Source organism: Phaseolus vulgaris, chromosome 3 (genome assembly GCF_000499845.2).
Source record: "Phaseolus vulgaris cultivar G19833 chromosome 3, P. vulgaris v2.0, whole genome shotgun sequence".
Lineage (NCBI taxonomy): Eukaryota > Viridiplantae > Streptophyta > Magnoliopsida > Fabales > Fabaceae > Phaseolus > Phaseolus vulgaris.
In genome coordinates this window covers 30,625,482-30,645,935 of record NC_023757.2, presented here as the reverse complement: position 1 = coordinate 30,645,935, position 20,454 = coordinate 30,625,482, and the positions used below count along the sequence as shown (strand labels likewise).

General features: G+C 31.3%; 3 protein-coding genes and 1 non-coding gene across 4 annotated transcripts; all 4 read left to right on the top strand.

Annotated features, from left to right (window-relative positions):
* Nucleotides 1–1,666: 1,666 nt before the first annotated feature.
* On the top strand, nt 1,667–2,808 carry LOC137805537 (uncharacterized). The gene is made up of 2 exons (XM_068605481.1): nt 1,667–2,158; nt 2,239–2,808. Exons 1-2 carry the CDS (start codon nt 1,667–1,669, stop codon nt 2,806–2,808), a joined length of 1,062 nt encoding a protein of 353 aa, XP_068461582.1.
* A 1,996-nt stretch (nt 2,809–4,804) lies between these two features.
* On the top strand, nt 4,805–6,806 carry LOC137807077 (pentatricopeptide repeat-containing protein At5g66520-like). The gene has a single exon (XM_068607525.1). The coding sequence runs from the start codon at nt 4,833–4,835 to the stop codon at nt 6,645–6,647; it is 1,815 nt and encodes a 604-aa protein (XP_068463626.1). The 5' UTR covers nt 4,805–4,832; the 3' UTR covers nt 6,648–6,806.
* Nucleotides 6,807–7,540: 734 nt separating this feature from the next.
* Nucleotides 7,541–7,736, top strand: LOC137808855 (U2 spliceosomal RNA). The gene has a single exon (XR_011080754.1). It is a non-coding gene; the product is annotated as a U2 spliceosomal RNA (small nuclear RNA).
* A 7,808-nt stretch (nt 7,737–15,544) lies between these two features.
* LOC137807076 (novel plant SNARE 13) lies at nt 15,545–20,197 on the top strand. Its single transcript, XM_068607524.1, has 10 exons — nt 15,545–15,981; nt 16,717–16,809; nt 17,217–17,310; nt 17,471–17,508; nt 17,770–17,867; nt 18,813–18,892; nt 18,960–19,016; nt 19,098–19,190; nt 19,275–19,349; nt 19,684–20,197. The coding sequence occupies exons 1-10, from the start codon at nt 15,905–15,907 to the stop codon at nt 19,786–19,788; spliced, it is 810 nt and encodes a 269-aa protein (XP_068463625.1). The 5' UTR covers nt 15,545–15,904; the 3' UTR covers nt 19,789–20,197.
* The last annotated feature ends 257 nt before the right edge of the window (nt 20,198–20,454 follow it).

Here is a 20,454-nt window from a genome sequence, read left to right as displayed (position 1 = left end):
CGATTTTTTCTTTCTCCATTACCGGCCCGAAGGAGAAAAAAATTGACAGAGGGATTTGATATCAATTAATTATATTAACTTGCCTTTTTTATAAGTTGATACTGATTAAATTTCATGTTTTAAACTATCATTTTTAAATTTTTTTAACAGAATAATATATTTCTCACACGTTAATATGAATTTTATCTTAAACTTTTATTTTAATTTTTGTTCATTTTCTACCAATTCGCATGACTTCGATGATATTATCAATAAACATTAATTTTTTCAAATTAAAGATAAAAAAAAATATTTACATATACTAATTAAAGAATACTGAATATAATATATTAAATAATTTTATTCATTTAAAATATAAGTATTAAATATGTTTGTGTGTGGATAATGTATTAAAATATAAGTATTCAAATAAAAGTATTAAAATATAACATATAGTACATGTGCATCTTTTCTGATTTCATTCATTCAACCATATTCATTTTAATATTCAAAATTAAAGTTTCTGCGTGGATAACTTGTGGCCACCTTCCTCTTTGTCCTTTTCTGTATTAGGTCAAGAACTAGGTCTCTTCTACCACTGGCTATATCCCACTAAATGGAGAACAATTCATTTATGTCTCTGTCTCTATTCCATCGTCAGAGATTCTTATTCTACTCCTTACTATTTATAAAATACTCATACTCATACTCTATTCTTTAAACTTAATAATCAGCTATAATGGAAGACATTGTATGAAAATAAAAAATATTAGTTGAATTTTGTTAATGTTTTTAAAACAGATTTCAAGTAGTTAATTTTGTTTACAAATTTAAAAATATTAGTACATTAGAACTAAATTATTATAACTAAATTCTTTTACATGTACATATAGAACTAAATTTTGGTCAAAACCAAGATAAAATATTCGAGAGAACTTACCTTTGTGATTGAATGTCACACCTAAGTACTTTGGAACAATGACAAAGTTGGAAAGTGTTTTGTGTAGGAGATAAACTCTATTAAATAGAGTTGCCTGTGAGTTTGAATAAATGAAAGTTTGAATTCAAACTTCATTTCCAAAAAGAATCTCTGCCATGAAAACTATAGCCATGTGAACATAAAGCTGGAGAGAAAATAAAGCATTGTTGGGTGGTGCACGAAATTGAAATTGAAGTTGCCAATGGTGTATGAACTTTTTTCATTTGGTGCCTATGCAAAGTTGTCAACCATGAAGGCAACTTATTGAAAGTTGCCAATGGTGAATGCAACTTCTTCCAAAGTTGTCAATGGTGAATGCAACTTCTTCCAAAGTTGCTAATGGTGAAGTCAACTTCTTTGTTATCAAATTGGAAAAAAAAATTAAACAAAGTGTAGCGTGGAGTGATGGTTTTCTATCACAAGTACCTGAGGACTTGACTTATGAATAAAAATTTCAAAAATTATGTTAAAATTATATTGTACATACAAAACATTTGTTATATAATGAAACAACAATGCAACCCTGTAGCCTTGCACTCCCTTCTTTGTTCTACACTTTTTCTTATCTTAATTCCTGCTTCCAAGTAAAAAAATTGAGGACAAGGTTTGTGAGATATATTATTTTCTCCTTTTAGTATAAAGTTCAAAGAAAGTTGTAAAGGTAAAGTAAATTTTCCATAACATTCTTGTTTATCATGTTTTTTAAAAATGCAGACGGACACGTGGAATGTCGATGGAACGTCACTAAGCCAGCATGAAGAACCAATAATTAGAGACATCGTGGACGACATAAGTGAAGATGGAGATAACTACGATTTTGATTTGGATGATGAAGATCAGTTCAACAGATCTTCACAATATATTCCGTCTGGCAGTCAATCCGGACATAACATTGATTGCAACCTCAATGAACACACGTCTTTCATGTCAAAGGAGGCGACATTGAATGCCATAAAACGATACCACATAGACAACGGTTACAAATTTGTTGTCGTGAAATCAAAGCCAAATAAATATGTGGCTCGGTGCATACATCATGATGGAGGGTGCGAATGGAGACTACGTGCATCTTTTAGTAAAATCCGAAGTCAATGGGAGATAAAAAAAATTGATGCACAACATAGTTGTTTGTCAACAAATCTTACGGCAGACCATGTTAATTTGGATTCAACCCATATTGTGTCCATGATGCTAACTTCAGTAAAAGCAAACCCTTCCGTCCCAATTAAAAACTTAATTGCAGAAACAAAAAATTTGCATAGCTATACTATCATGTATAGAAAAGCTTGGTTGGGAAAACAGAAAGCTCTTGCTTTGGCGATTGGGAACAGTCCTACAATGATCTTCCTAGATGGTTGGAAGCAGTAAAAGAAATCAATCCGGGGACAATTGTGCAGTATATTGCTTCTCCTTGTATGATTGATGGTGTTCAAGAAAATTCTTCTTACACGTTGGATCGTGTGTTTTGGTCTTTCAAGCTTTGTATCGATGGTTTCAATTTTTGCAAGCCCATTGTACAAGTTGATGGGACATTTCTAACCGGAAGATACCATGGAACATTGTTGACCGCAACCGCTCAAGATGAGAATCGAAACATATTTCCATTGGCGTTTGCGATTGTTGAAGGCGAGACTTGGGAGGCTTTAATTTGGTTCTTCCAATTATTGCGACAATATGTGACATCTCAGCCAAATTTGTGCATGATTACTGATAGAGGAACCGGTATAATTTCAGCATTACAATCCGAAGAAGTTGGATGGGAAGGAGACGACCTCGTTTCTGTGTATTGCATACGCCATATAGCATCGAATTTCAACAAAAAATTCAAAAATGCTGACCTCAAACGATAGTTGATTAACATGAGTAATGACATTCCTTACCTTATTTCACATACAATTACAACCTTTTACCATTTAACTAATTTCATTTACTTCTTTATGACAGCTTATGAGATGAAACAACCCATAGTACAGACAAAGCTATCAGTTATGCGATTTGAGTCCAAACAAGCATTTTCCTGAATAGATCGCATACCATTAGAGAAATGGACTCAAGCATATGATGGGGGAAAGAGGTATGGTCATAAGACCACAAATCTAGCTGAATGCATTAACTTCGTGCTTAAGGGAGCTCGTTCCTTGCCGATTTCTGCTTTGGTTAAGGCAACTTTCAAAAAAACAAAAACATGGTTTGTTGAACGAGTCTTCAAAATAGACACCATGTTACGCGCAGGTCATTATTATTCAGAAGATATCACAACCTTACTTAGAAAAAATCAACAAGATTCGGCTATGTGTTTTGTGGAAAGGTTTAATGCAAAAAATTATGAATTTGATGTCCAAGAATTAGCCACCCCCAACATGGTCGGCGACCTCAATCATATACAGTTAGATTAAATGATTGGTGGTGTGATTGTGGCCACTTCCAAGCTCTTCGATTTCCCCATCGTCATGTTAATGTCGTTTGTTCCTCTTGTCATTTACAAATGACGATATTCATTGATTCAGTTTACAACCTCCACACGATTAAAAAGGCATATCAAGTTGAATATCACCAATTCGAAACGAGGATTATTGGTCTACTTATACCAGGCCAAATTTCATACCAGAATCCCACATGCGACATAAAAACTCGGGACGACCAATTACAACTCGTTTGCATAATGAAATGGATCAATCAATTCAGAACAAGACAAAAAAAATGTTCTTACTGTCGCAATGAAGGTCACAACAGAGGAAATTGTTCATTCAGACAGTAGAGTCATCCTTTGTAATGTTGTTCTCATCAAATATTTTAATATCATCTTCTTTTAATGACTTATATTCAATAATTTAATTTATTTTTAATACATTTATTTTACATAAATACATGTATATTATTACTTTTTACATATTATATAATTTATACTCTCATATATTATATAATCTAAAATTTTATACATAAATTATATCACATTTTTTATAAGTTTATTTTTAACTTTAACAATATTTAAAAAATACTAAATATTTTTAATTTATCAAACAGATCATTTTTAACCCAATTTATTTAAAATTATTGTAAAAAATATTCATTTTAATTATTCAACTTTATATATCATTTTCTTAAATAAAACAAAATTAAATTTTGGTATTATTTATAAAATAATTTTTTTAATTATATATTTTTATTTTTAAAAATATTAATTATCATTTGTTTAAAAAAAATAAAATCAAGTGAACTTGCCAATTGAATTGTCAACTTTAATTGAGATAAAATACACTGAAGTTGCCACTCCAGTATTCAGTTTTATTTAAACTGAAGTTGTTAATCCGGTTGTCAACTTTAATTAAAAAGACAAGTGTACCAGAATTAATGAATTTAATTTATGTTGCCTACATCATTGACAACTGTGACAAAAAAATGTCAATTCCTAACTTTGACAAGAAAACATCATTCCTGTAATTTTGTCTGAATCTGCCCATTTACGTAACTTTAAAAAAAAAAAAACTACACCATTTTGGTAAAATTTTCTATTAAAATATATCTTATATTAATTTATTTATATGAGAGATATTAATTCTTTAAGTATATACCTAACCCACAAATATACGTTTAGCTTTATTACACTTCAACAATTTACTAAATTCGACATTTATTAATGATATACTTCGACCACAATATAGACTTACATTATTTTTTTCATGTGATGGATTTTTACTAAAACAAAGAAAAATACAAATACATTTATGTTTTATATAATTTTATTTAAATTCTTAAAATCAACCCTTTCTATTTTAGTCATAAGTGTAGTAGCTTCACTGAATTTTTTCTATTTATATATATTATATAAAAATTAAAAGAAGAAGAGATAATGTGTGCAGTGTTGTGAGCTGAAATGAGTAGTTGTTTGGTTGCTCCACCATGGCCATGTTCAAGCATGGAGGAAGCGAAGCAGCATCATTCCCTCCTCCTCCGTTTGGGACTCTCTACCGACAACCACGCGATGTCTGGCATCCTCAGCTTCTGCTCCCTCTCCAACCACGGCGACATCAACTACGCCCTCAAACTCTTCACCACTCTTCCCAACCCTGACACCTTCCTCTACAACACTCTCTTCAAAGCCTTCTTCATTTCCCACAACCCTTCCCTCTCCCTCCCCTTCTACTCCCACATGCTGCAACGTTCCATCACACCCAACTCTTTCACCTTCCCCTCTCTCATAAGGACTTGCAAACTCCAACAACAAGTTAAGCAGCTCCATGCACACGTTCTTAAATTCGGGTTTGGAGCAGATACCTTCGCTCTTAACAACTTGATCCATGTGTATTTCGCTTTTGGGTCCTTGGATGATGCTAGGAGGGTGTTTTACACCATGCCTCATCCAAATGTGGTGTCTTGGACAACCCTTGTTTCTGGGTACTCCTACTGGGGACTCGTGGACGAGGCTTTTCGTGTTTTTGAACTCATGCCTTCCAAGAATGGTGTTTCTTGGAACGCCATGATTGCGTGTTTTGTCAAGAGCAACAGGTTCCGTGAGGCGTTTGATTTGTTTCGGAGGATGAGGGTGGAGGAGGTGGAGGTGGATAGGTTTGTGGCTGCTACTATGCTCTCTGCTTGCACGGGAGTGGGGGCCTTAGAGCAAGGGAAATGGATACATGGATGTGTTGAGAGGAGTGGGATTCTGTTGGATTCAAAGCTTGGCACAACCCTTGTTGACATGTATTGCAAGTGTGGTTGTTTGGACAAGGCGTTTCGAGTGTTTTGTGAGTTGGAAGTGAAAGGAGTTTCTTCTTGGAATTGCATGATTGGGGGGTTTGCAATGCATGGCAAAGGAGAGGATGCTATTAGGATTTTTAGGAAGATGGAAGAAGAAGGAACGGTTGTGCCTGATGACATCACTTTTGTGAATGTTCTTACTGCTTGTGCTCATTCGGGTTTGATTGAGGAAGGGTTTTATTACTTTTGTTACATGATTGACGTTCATGGCATTCAACCCACCAAGGAGCATTACGGTTGCATGGTTGATTTGCTTGCTAGAGCTGGAAGGTTAGAGGAGGCAAAAAAGGTCATAGATGAAATGCCTATGAGCCCTGATGCTGCTGTGTTAGGTGCCCTTCTTGGAGCATGTAGAATTCATGGGAATTTGGAGTTGGGGGAGGAGGTAGGCAAGAGACTGATTGAACTAGATCCTGGAAATAGTGGGCGTTATGTGATACTAGGTAATATCTATGCTAGTTGTGGAAAATGGGAACAAGTTGCTGGTGTGAGGAAATTGATGAACGACAGAGGAGTAAAGAAGGAACCGGGATTTTCCATGATTGAAATGGAGGGAGAGGTGAATGAATTTGTTGCAGGGGGGAGAGATCATCCTCTGGCTGATGCTTTATATGCTAAGGTTGGTGAGATGTTAGAAGCAATCAGGGTTGTTGGTTATGTTCCTGACACAGATGGTATGTTGCATGATCTTGTCGAGGAGGAAAGGGAGGATCCTCTGTTCTACCACAGTGAAAAACTTGCAATTGCTTATGGTTTGTTGAAGACTAAACGAGGGGAGACCCTACGTGTCACCAAGAATCTTAGGGTTTGTAAAGATTGTCACCAAGCAAGTAAACTGATCTCTAGGGTTTATGATTGTGATATAATAATAAGGGATAGAAATCGTTTCCACCATTTTAGTAATGGAGAGTGTTCATGTAAAGACTATTGGTAACTACAACAGTGACCAGTTACCAATTTTTTTTCTTTTTTTTTCTTAAAATGTATAAATCCTGTACATCTCATTTGAATCCGAAAGCAAGCAGTATGCTTAATATATACATGTGTGTGTATGTTTTGTACTTCTACTAAATAAAACTGTCATACTGGATCATATGTCTCTTCCATATCAGTAGCAAGCAGTTTCCTTGGTTGGTTCTTGTCTCCTCAAATTTAAACTATGTAGAGGCCTAAATGAGAATAAAGAGTGCTCCGAAGCAGTAATCTCACCATTAATTGAAGAGTTCTGTAAAAGATTCTCTAATCAGATATATAAGGTTTAGTTTGAATTTATTATAGTAGTTTTTTTAATCATGCCTTTGAATAACTCATGATCGTCGCCCAAGGAGAATGCTTAATTTTGTCCATGTATCTAATCATCAGCTTAATAGTTGTGTAAGGTTCATATATGTATTTCAAACCACGAAAACTATGATGTTGGATCGTATTCGTGCTTCATAATTAACAAATACTCAAGTTCATTGTTTGATTTTTTTCCCCTGTTAATTGCATACTTTGTAGCATGCAAAATCAGCATTATTCCACTGGTATATGGATGCCTCCTATTTCTCCAGGAACAAAAGTGAACTTCTCTCTGCAAGTTGTGATAGTCTCTTATGACCCTCATTCTTAGATTATGCACGCACTTCTACCATCTAATTTTAACTTATCATCACTGCATATGTTGGAATATTGAGGAGAATACCGGTAATTAATGATATAATAAATACAGGAGATATCTGATGTGCGTAGAGTGAAACTGCAATGAACTAGTCCCACATTGCTAAGATGATATATGAATCACTGTATAACGTATTATAAAATGAGCTTTACTAGAATTTAACACTCATACCTTTCTCGGCCTTTTGGCTAAGATCAAGTGTAGTATCTGTTCTTATCAGTTTAATATCTGATATGTGGGCTATTGGCCCACACGATATTAAATTAATCTTTTGAAGGGGAGATTTCACAACAGTGGCTTGCTACTGGGAATCTCAGGTGTCGCTCATGTCTTGCACTGCTACATGAGCCAGGCACACCCAACATCTTAGTTTGAATATTAAATAATGAGCCAGGCACACCCAACATCTTAGTTTGAATATTAAATAGTGATTGTTTTAAAAACTAATACCAATTTTAAGGTCTCATAGACACTTGGTTGCTTCTGTTTGCACCGTTGATATAATCATTTTAACAATCAGCAAATGTAAGTCCATTCCCCCTGTAAGCTGTTATTATTCTAATTGGAGGAGCAACTTCCATTCAAATGAAAAATATGAAGATTTAAATACACAAATTGTGCAGGAACAGATACATTAATAATTTGTCTCGCATAAGGTTAGGGAGTGCATTGTCGGAACTAATCGATTACCATCTCATTAGGATCGTGATCAAGAAACTCACGATCTCATTAGGATTCTCAGAAACAATCTTGAAGCCATTGTAAGAATCACAGTGTTCTGTCTCACATTCACAACCTTAATCATTTCAGTGTTTTCTTTCTCATCATCCGTATCATTGATCTCAAAGGAAGATCTAAGGTCTCTGGAAAGAATCCAAGTACCAATCTCTAACCTAAAAACATAAAAACATTAGTACCACAAAATTCAATAATCAATAAACCACCATCTACAAAATCAAAATTCAGAAATTACTTGTGAAGGACAAGTCTCACATCCCACCATCTATAAAATCAAAATTCAGAAATTATTTTTCTTATTTTTAAGAGATTGATATGCATGGTATATAATTAGAAAGGCATATGAACTTATATAATTAAAAAACCTATAAATTTGTACACGGTGTCAACTAAAACTTCACATAAACAATGTAAATGTATATAATATAGATCACAACTTTAATGTGATTTATCAATTTAAATCATATTAATTACTTAACTTCAATCATGTAATAATTTTTTTTTATTGTGAAATATGTATGTATATACAAATATATATATATATATATGTAAATATAAGTTAAAAAGAAATGAAAACATTTGTAGATGGTAAAAGAAGCCATTAAGCTTTATAGATGTTTATGTTTCTTGACATTATACCATTTCATGTAGATAATTCTCATTTATTAATCATTTATAATAATTTAGTAAAAAATTTAAACATTTGACGTCACCCTATCTCTGAATATAATAATAATAATAATAATAATAATAATAATAATAAAACAATAATAACAAACTATGCCTTTTGCAATAATGAAAAGAATGTATGATAAAGTTTATTTATTTTAACTGTCCTAATAACATCTAAATATAAATATTACAAGACTTTTGCCTTCATTGTGGAGCTATTCCATTTTTTTTTCAATATTCATTTACCCAAACAGAAGGGAAAAGAACATGGCAAAACATTATTAAATTTTTGTATATAAATAAGAAAAAAAAGAAAAACTAAGCCCTCACTAACAAATATTTCTAACCAAATGTTTCATTTAATTCTGTATTCACTATAAGAATATAGATTATTCGCTTCTAAAATTTATATTGGGTTTTAACATTAGTATCAATAGGATATTTCAGTTTTTTTTTTAAGTAAATATTGTTTTATTACTTAAAGTCAACTTAACTTACGTTAAGTCATAATTTTTAAAAATTAAATGTAAAATTAATAAGATTGGAACTATTTTATCTCAATGAAAAAATAAGTTTATTTTTTGCTTCTTTATTTTTTTTTTCAAAGAATATGTGTATCACATATTTTATTTTTATCATTTATATATAATTATGTTTAATATTAAAAATTAAATATTATACTAATGTATAAGTGTTTATTAAAATAGAAAACATGTTGCATGTTTCACAAATTTATCCACATTCTTTCAATGGCACACTTTATTATTAATACATAATGTATTAGGATTTATATATGTGTATTTATATTTATTAAAATGAACTGTAAATTTATATTATAATATTTTAATTTATTATAAATTTATATATTCATAGTTTTTAAATATATATATATATATATATTAGTACGGTAATATAACATATGTTCTTGTGATACAACCATGTACTATATTATTTATTAGGATACTATACTTAATAATTAATCATTCATTTAATAACAGGTTGATTGATATTATGAAGGAAGGAGTGATACATTGTGTCATAATGATAGTAACTTCATATAAGAACAATCTTATAATCTTATTCTATTATAAATGTATTATTTATTTATTACATTTATAATTTAGTAAGTAACGAGATATATTTTATTATAAACAGTGATCTTTTATCCTGCCACCATTCCATTTATGTTACCTAGTTGAAAAATATTTTATTTTTATAATTTTAAAATATATTATTTTTGTCATCAAAGTAATTTATAAACAGCTTATTTTTAAATTGGAGAGACCAAAATAAAATTAAAACCAAACATTAATTTTTTTATAAAATAAATCTACATATAACTATAAAAGTATATCATTTAAATATATGTTAATCTTTTACGTTTTATTAATATCTGTAAAAAATAAATAAATAAAAGGATCATATATAAACACTGAGGATATTTTTTTATTTGTTAATTGTTTGTTTCCTATGATTTTATATAAAATAAAAATCATGTGAATAATACTATATGAGAAGAAATTCAATTTGAAACAGTGATACTCTTTTTTATTATTTTAATATATTTTAAACAAAATAAAAATATTACAGATAACAATAGAAAAAATGATTTTTTTTAAGAAATACTTGTTAACTTGATTTTTATTATGTAAAACTCATTTTAAATTAATGAAATGAAAGTAAGAAACCTAACTCACCTCATAAATATTACAATTAATTCAAGGAAGAAATGTTTGTTTTGTAGGATGACTCGGTGGAGCAAAATTCTTAGGGAACATTCATTACGCAAGGACATGAATACATATTAGCGGTTGTCATTGATTGTCCAGAGCATCTGGGATGTGTTCGTGGTATTGGATGAGGGATAGGCATTATGTAATTCTTTGGTACTCCAGCTCAACATGTTACTTTATCACAACTTAGTGAGGTCGACAAAAAACTTCTCAAAGATGAGTTGAGGGATGAGTTGTTTTCGAAAATGTAAGCAGAGTTAGTATCCATGGGAGTGTCCATTCAGCCTCCTACACCTTCACCTCCTAAGGTTTCCCCTATTCTTATTAGCACAAAGAGAAGTTGTCCTATTGTTGAAGAAACAGAGGATGGTGGTGTTGATATCCATGTTGACTGCAAATTGTACGTTAATGATCCTCCCCAACATTTGGTGGCCTTAGGTAAATTTTATTCCAATTATATTTTTTGGTGTAGACTTTGTTTATTCTCATATATTTATGTGGTCTTAGGTAAAATCTTTAAGTTAGGATTGACCATTCACCACCAGACGATTAAGGATGATATGATACGAGTGGTGGTTATAAATGTTCGAGATTCTTGTAGTAGAGTTCATATGCCCATTGAGGAGGTTCAAATAGTAGGACAGACCCCAAGAAGTTTTATCATTTGGTCAACTAGATTGGCCGATTGTAGTAAGAGATGTTTTTATCCTTTTTAATATCTTCACACGAGTTATATTTATATACTAATTTTATTTAAATTTAGGATGAGTCTAAAAATTCAAAAGTTGTCAACCCTTTAGAACCACAAATGTTTTATCTCCAACAACTTGGTGTTGTGGTAGTGACAATGGGAAAACAAATTTTCCAATTAGATATGCCTCTTGATGTTGTAGGCAGGGCCAATAACATCATTATATATATATATATATATATATATATATATATATATCATAAGAATATTTGTGAGATTGTTACTGGTACTAATCAACTATCTATATCGGTTCTACAACTTTGGTTGTTGTAAGTATAATTTCATTAACTTTTAAAATAGTTTAATACATTCATATTTTACTCTAACATTATTTTTTCAATGTCCAAGTTATTTACATAACCTATGCATTGAGAAGAAGAATGCTTATCTTTATGGATTTTTTGACCCGGTTGCCATTTATAGTGTAGGAAATAAAGTGAGTGAAGTGCAAACATACTTAATAGGGACATTTCTAAATTTAGGCAAAGAAGTGTATTTAGCACCTTACTTGCATGAGTAAGTATAAAATTTTAAACTACAGTTAATTAATTTAGAACTTATTTATTATTAATATTATTATAACTTGTAGGGGTCATTGACAGTGCATAAGAAAACTAACACTTTGGCCATCAAACATTTATTAGACGCGTAAGTTTTTTTTATTGTATTATATTTCCTATCTTAATAATTAATATAAATTAAAGAATGTCTACTTTTTATAGGACTCTAGAGGCTCATTCGAGATTGTAAGGACTTGCACATGTAGCTAGAAAGAATATACAATTAATTGCAGCTAATGTAACTTATTTGTCTCACCACTATTTATTTATGATATAAAATATATCTTATGTTAGTATTTTAATTTGCAGTGTTCACATCAATCGAGAAGCTATAAGTTTGGATATTATGTAATGAAACACATGTAGACAATCATATCCGCAAACATTACTGACTCATGAAGAGAGGTAATAAAATATTTACTCAAATACCTTAATTATTTAATTTTGAATTTCACTTTTTATTGATTAAGTCAATTTTTTTGTAGTTATTCAACAACCCATCTCCATACATTAGAATGCATTGTGTTTCATTCTTTTTAAACGTTTATGATAAGATGTAAATTTTGTTAGTTTATTTAAATATACAATGAATGTTATATTTATCTTTTTTGCACAATGTTTATTGAATATCAATGAATGAGTGTGTATGGCAATTGTATGCAATTGTCTTGATAACATTGATATGCAGGTGATAGTTATTAATGAATGAAGTAAAATTGGTCCATGAATGGGTTTGTCAATAAATTGTATGCAATTGTATGGATAACATTGATATGCAAGTGATTGTTATTAATGAATTGAGTAAAATTGATCAATGAATGAGTTTGTCTGGAAATTGTATGCAATTGTCTAAATTACATTGATATACATGTGATTGTTATTAATGAATGGGGGAAATTTGATAATGAATGAGTTTGTCTGTAAATTGTATGCAATTGTAGATAACATTGATATGTAGGTGATTGTTATTAATGAATGAGGGAAAATTGATCAATGAATGAGTTTGTCTATGAATTATATGCAATTGTATGGATAACATTGATACGCAGGTGATTGTTATTAATGAATGAGGAAAAATTGATCAATGAATGAGTTTATTTGGAAATTGTATACAATGGTCTGGATAACATTAATATGCAGGTAATTGTTATTAATGAATGCAAAAAAATGATAAAGCAAACGTTTTTTTTTTAAATAAACTTATTATGACAGTTAGTGTAATATATGACATAAAAAGTCTGATTTACTATAAAGGGTAGTAGTAATATTTTTCATAAAAAATCACTTACTATGATAGTAAATAATATTTTTATGACAATTCTAGAAATATCAGTCATAACAAGTGTTGTCATGACAAATATTTTACACATTTTATGACGGTTTACATACAACAGTCATAGTAAGTCAACTTACTATGTTAGTCTTTCAACCGATATAGAAAGTGTTGAATTTTTATATCGCTTGATTTTATGTTACCATCAAAACCGTCATAAAAAATATTGTAAAACTGTCATAAAAAGTTCTTTTTCACTAGTGTCAGTTTTATCTTAGGAAGAAAAAAAATATTATCTTCGTCTTTTTAAAAAATATCATTTATTTATTCCTCAATTATTTTTTTTCCTTTTCATATTTTTTTTAAAAAACTTCTATTTTTTTTTTAAATTTCCATCTTCTCTTTTGTACAATTTCATAAAAATGTCCGATTGATAATGTAGGTGAAAAAACTTCATACAACAAAAAAATATATAAAGAAAAAGTCACTATAATGTGATGGTTACTGCTAATTTATAGGTCATCATCAATATAAATATAAATATGAAAGATGTATGAAAAGAGGCAACAAACATGTTTCAAGTTAGTCTTGAAGAACTTTTTTATGTTCATTCAGGTTAACATCTTATTATTTATCAATGGTTTACCTCAAAATTATAATTAACATCTATAATTTTATAAACTTTTGCTGACTTTTGTTCTACATTTATGAATAGTTTTCTTATAGTGATTAAAATTAATTTCACACACCATTTTAATTTATATTTTTAATATAAAAGCTATTGTAAATATCTACCTATCTTCAAATTACGTTATCATAGAAATCCATAATAGATAAAACATTGAATAAATTGGACTTTTATTAACACGAGATTATATACTGTAAAATCTTATGAGAGAAATTATGATTTCTTAGTAATGACAGTAAAGAAATTGTTATAGTGTTAAAATTATTTATTTTAAACATGATGAGTTCAGTGATAGTTTATGAAATTGTTAGTTGACTTTAGAGTCAATTCATTCAAAATTAATTTTACGTTCAAATGTAACTAAATCAATATTTCTTTCTAATTTTTTTTTTCAATTTGAATGTGATTTTATATGTCAGAATCAATTTCTTATATTTAATAAAAGTAGGTTTAATTTTTTTATATTTTTAAGGTGTAATTACGTTTTTTTTTCATCTAGTGTAATTTAATAAAATGAAGCTAAAGTGAACTCTGCTAAACATTTTCAATATGCGTAAGCAGTTTTAGGGGATTTAATTGTAACTTTTAACGTAGTGGGTGGAAACTTAATCCAAAAAACTAAATTAAACCTTTTTAAAAAAAATTAAAAATAAATTGATTTTTTTAAATTACTAAATATTATATTAAATTGAACATCGATTTTAAATGTAAATATAAAAAGGTAATTATACCTATTTTTAATTAACTTTTTGTAGTTGGATTTTTTTTCTCACTATAATATAATAGTAAGATGTTTATATAATTTTCTGATTAACTAGCTCCTTTATTCTTCTATAACTCTTCTTAAAGAAAGAATGGAAAAATTAGCTGAGCAATTAGATACAAAGAGGAAATTAATTAGAGGAATTAAAAATTTAAAAATAAAATAAATGTCCCAAAAATTGATGGGTGATGATGATAATGTTTGAAATTAGAGTTAAAAGTGAAGTGAAAGGTTTGCAAAAATGGTTGATGGGACCATGAGAGATGAGAAGAGAAAGATTAAGGTAAAAGTAGTGAGACCCACAAACAGCACATTCCACTTCAACTTATTTATTATCTTAAAAAATATTTTTTATAAATTATTAATTAAAAATAATTTTAAAAAGTTAATACATATTTTTCATTAAATAACTTATACTTAAACCAGTTTTATTTTATTTACAATTTGGTATTTTTTTTCCTTTAATACAGGTATTTGATAGAAAATCTGTTAATTTTTTTTAAAAATATTTTGTTACGGTGCAATAATCCAATTTTGTTGAATTTAAATTTTTATTAACATCAAATATAAAAATATATCTTAATAAACAATGTTTTACAGTTTAAAAATATTACTTAGTAATGTTATTTTTCAATCAAATTCTACAAGATATTTTGATGCCATTTTCACCAACTATAATTATTTGAAATAATATTAGTTAAGACTATTTTTAAATAATATTTTAATTTATTTATAAAAATTTAATTATCCTAAAAATTTCATTCTAAGCACACTAATGATAAATAAATTAATCTAAATAAGATAAGACAAATAAAAAAATTGGGTGATGAAAGAAGATAGACGAATGAAAACAAAACTCTCCCCCGTTGTGCCAAGCTGTCATCCATTCTATTTTAATTTAAAAGTTTATATTATTTTCATCGCTAAAAAAATAAGAAATAAAAAAAGGTGGATTAATATGAGATTAAATAAGTAATTGATTAATTAATAATTAATAAAATATTATCTGACAACGGTTCCTTTCCTAATTCCATTGTTTGTTCCATCTCATGGTACAGCACACAGGTCGAACTTCCTCGTTGTGTTGTGTTGTGTTCTGTTTTCGTGTGTTGTTCTGCTCTTTCTTTCTCTTTCTCTTTCTCTCCCACCGCTATTCATTCAATCTTCAATTTTCAATTTCATCCAATCCAAACCTTCCACATTCTCCTTCTGCATTCTCCGTTCCTTTCTCAACAATTATTATGCATCATCGTCCTAATCGTCTTCTCTCACCGACCACCTAGGGTTTCTCTCCCACTTTAGGTTTTTGCTTTTTTGCCGGGATTCTGGGGGCAGACTTAATCTCCGGCAGCTATGGCCTCCAATTTGCAGATGAGTCCTCAGGTGGAGCAGATCCACGGTGAAATTCGCGACAACTTTCGTGCCCTCGCGTATGCCCTCTCTTAATTCTCTCTTCCTATCATTACGTGTTTTGTCGTACTCGTTGAGATTTAGGAATTAATTTGATAAATGATAATATTGGTAGTGGTAGATGTTGTGATTTGTGATTTTATGATTGTTGAAATTCGGGGATTGATTATCCTCTGAAATGTAATTTTATGTGATTTTAGACTTAGGGTTGTTTAGCCCCTAGGTTTGGTGGTGGTTTAACTTTTCTATTGAGGGGATTCGTTTGTATTATTTATGCAGAAGAAAAGAGTTTTCTTCTGGACTTTAACGGGTAGTGAGACTCTAGGGAGGAGTTGCTTGTTTTTTTTACCACTACACATGTTTTCTCCGGTCACAGTGATTTATTTTTCATCTCTTGAAACTCTGAATATTACTGACTTGGATGGCCTAGATTTCCCTCTCCCATTCAAAATATGGGTTGAACCAGTTGTTGGGAGTTACGTTATCCTTCCTTTGTTTATCTTTATACAAGTGACTTGTGGTTTGGTTGTATTTTTCTTTTGCTTTAGTCTTGTGATAATGTATCCTTAGTTGGTGCTACGATTATAGTTATCAAATGTTAGTTCATGGAGAAGGAAACGTAGGAACCAGGGATTAATGATCTTTGGTAAATAGATCCCATTGTTTAAGCAGTTGGGGACGTCTTATAATGTGGATGATCTGTAATGTGTTGCTTAGTTTATTTATTGTTGACAAGCTTTACCTTTTGCATCCAGAAATGGCTTCCAGAAGCTGGATAAGATTAAAGATGCCAATAGACAAACTAATCAGCTTGAAGAACTCACGGACAAGATGAGGGAGTCCAAAAGGTTAGTAGATATGCATTTTTATATTTTTAATCTTGTTATCACTCAGTGTAAACTATATCTCTCTGAACAAGATAATAAAACTGTGAATGGGAGGGAAATGCACTCTATTCAAAATATCACCTTTTCTTCTCCCCATAGGTTGGCATGGTGGAAAATTTGCTTGTTACTGTTAAACGTAATAGCAAGAGATCTGTAATGGAATTTACATCTTATACCAATTTCCCAGGATTTGATGATGTTTAACATGGGTGAATATTTTATGGAAAAGAAATGGATGGTTATTTTTGTTGTTTATCATGCTGTTGATGTGCTTTCCAGACTTCTTATTTGTCAGGTAGAATTAATTTTCTTTTTTTCAATGCCTCATTTTTGAAACAAGTCAAATTCCCTGTGATTAATGGTTTCAGGTTGATAAAGGAATTTGATCGTAAAATTAAAGATGAAGAGGGGAGAAACCCCCCAGAAGTGAATAAGCAACTGAATGATGAAAAACAATCAATGGTCAGTACCCAGAACACTTATTGTCAAGACACATAAAGTGATTCCCAGATTATCAGAAAGTAGCTCGTGTCTGAGAATTTTGCATGTTTGTTACACACTGCATGTGCATTTAAACAAACAGCCAACTCTTTAAGTTTCCTAATGTACATTCTTCTTGCAGATCAAGGAGCTAAACTCATATGTGGCATTGCGAAAAACGTAAGTTTATCTTTCCATTTCTTTCTTTAACATACTCAAATTGATTCTCTTCAAAGTTATGGAACAAATCAGATTGTCAAGACCAAGCTTCTTTATGGGCATATTCAATTTTCTAAATCATGAATTCATGACAAATGTTACTGCAAAGATTAGCAGAACGAACAAAGCAAAATTCAGTTTCCCTTTTTGTTAACTCTACTGCTAAATAAGGTTTTGGAGCTTTGAAAGGAGGATTTATGTTATCACTTCAATAATTGACAGGTACATGAACACCATTGGAAATAAAAAACTTGAACTTTTTGACAATGGAGCTGGAGCAAGCGAACCTACAGCAGATGAAAACGTTCGAATGGCATCTGGTAAGGTGTTTGATGGAATTAGTAATTGGTGCAATGAGGTGTTGTCAGAATTTTGCCATATTAATGAAATCGATTTCACAGTATATTTGTGCTTCTGTTGTAATAAGTTTCCATATAGAAATTGTGCATTGTGTGATTACTGATTTTTGCAAAGGCATACTTCAAGTTTTTATATTTATTGGTGTGTCCTTCTTGGGGTTGGGTGTGCATTTGGGTAAACAGCTTATCTTGTAGTAAATGACCAATTAAGAGTTTATCGAATAAGTACCTAAGATGAAGAGCTAATAGCTGTAAGCGGTTTTCATAAGCTATCTTGGAGAGCTTGTTTTAATAGCTGCGGGCTGTGACAGAACTCACAGATGGAGGTAACGGCAATGTTGGGTGCGCTGTGGGGGTACATGAACCAAAGGAGGTTGTGGGGTAGGGTGTTTGGGTTTGAGTCGGGTTGTATGACCCAACCTTTTTTCTAAAAAAACAAATACAATTGGGTTGACTACTGGGTTGGGCCGGGTGTATAACCCAATATAGAAACCAAAAGAGAAAAGAAACTAGGGATTGAATGCCTCAGGTTGGGTCTGGTCGCACTGTCCCTGGGTTTCTTTGCGAAGATGTTTGCACTGTGGGATTGTGATTTGTGCCATGGCCGTTCCGAACCGCCATTCTGTGACACCCAAGACAACATAGCACTGCCATGCAAAATATTCACCACGGAAATCCTCCATGGCATGACTGCTTTTTTTGACAACACTGTCATAGATATTTTCATACGTTCTCCAAGTCTCGACACCTACACAAATACTTGTGTCATAATAAGACAACTAGTCTACATAAGTTCTTCCAAGCACACCCTTGGCATGCTTATTTATATTTCTGTGTAGCAAGTAGTAAAGTAACTAGTAAATGTCCTATTTATCTTAGCAATAATGCCTTTTGCCTCTATTATAGAAATGTCAAATCAAGAACTAATCAATTCTGGGACAAAGACAATGGATGAAACTGACCAGGCTATTGAGAGATCTAAGCAGGTGAGTCTCTTCATACTTACACCTGGATTGCTGCTGCTGGGCCTTTGTTCTTACTCCTTCAATGTAGGTTGTACATCAAACAATTGAAGTTGGCACCCAAACTGCTGCTACCTTGAAAGGCCAAGTAAGTCTGATTTGCATTGAGTATGCTATAAATAAGTGCTAGATAACAATTTTGACCACTTTTCTGTTTATTATTCTGCAGACTGACCAAATGGGCCGTATTGTTAATGAACTTGATTCAATTCAGTTCTCAATTAAAAAGGCCTCCCAACTTGTTAAGGAGATTAGTAGACAGGTTGGCTTCAATTTCATTTCTTCCATGCACTGTTTACTTTCCTTCAAGACTGTCATGGAACTAATTTGTATTTCCCTATTTCAGGTAGCTACAGACAAGTGCATCATGCTTTTTCTGTTCCTTATCGTCTGTGGTGTAATTGCCATTATTGTCGTAAAGGTATCATTTTCATGTATTACTTTATGGATTTGTACTGGATATTTTTTTCCTGTCAAATTATGGTACAGTTTTTAAAGAACTAAGATGCTCCGACAATTTATTTGAAAGAAGCCTTTTACAGGAAACATTTGAAATAACTTAATTTGGAATATCATTATACAATCTAACGTGGTGAGAACTTATATTGCATGATGATCTGCACTAGTGATTGCCTATTAAAGAAATGGTTATGTTCATTGCGCCATCTACAGATTTTCCGTTGTGCATAATGAATGTTTCATATTTATGCACAACACCTACACTGTGCTTCTGTTTTAACTGTTATCTTCTGTAGATTGTGCATCCCGGCAACAAAGATATTAGGGATATCCCGGGATTGGCACCTCCGGTTCCCACAAGGAGGCTTTTGTATGCAAGGACAACAGATCATTTCAATTAATTCTTATATTTGAACAAGAGTGAACTGCATCCTACTCCTCAATTGATTCTTGCTCTCATTAATGCGGAAGTTGGAGGATTGCTGTCTGGAGGCATTATTTTGGTCTCTTCAATTAATTAAATATATGTACACTTGCATACCCTTGTTTGTGATTTTATGTAAATCACACGAGAGCCTTCTGCTTTTCTTTCGAGTGCCATGTTCCGTTATTGTATCATTCCAAAAGTGTAGGACCAGAGAATGTAATACTGTTAAATTCGTTCTGTATATGTCTAATTCAAAGGAGATTTGCCCCCCCCTCCCCCCTATTTCTCTTTAATGTACACACGCATTCCAAACTGTCTGATGGATTGGTTTTGTAAATTACATTCAGGGTTGAGCTTGCAGTTGTTCATATCAACTTTCTTTACTTCGGCCTTCAAGCCCCAATATTTGTTTAATTTAATTTATTTTTGAAAAAAAACCGATACGTGTCGGTTATATTTTCAGTTACCTGACCCGCCTTTGAATGCGAAGGAGCCTACTCTGTTCTCTAAATTCCAGTAATTATCTAAGTATTCTTTCGTTAATTTTTATGTTAGGGATCATCATTTACTGCAGAAGACGCAGTCCAAATGGAATGTATTAAAAAGTCTGACTTACAAGTATTTTGAATATTCACTCTGG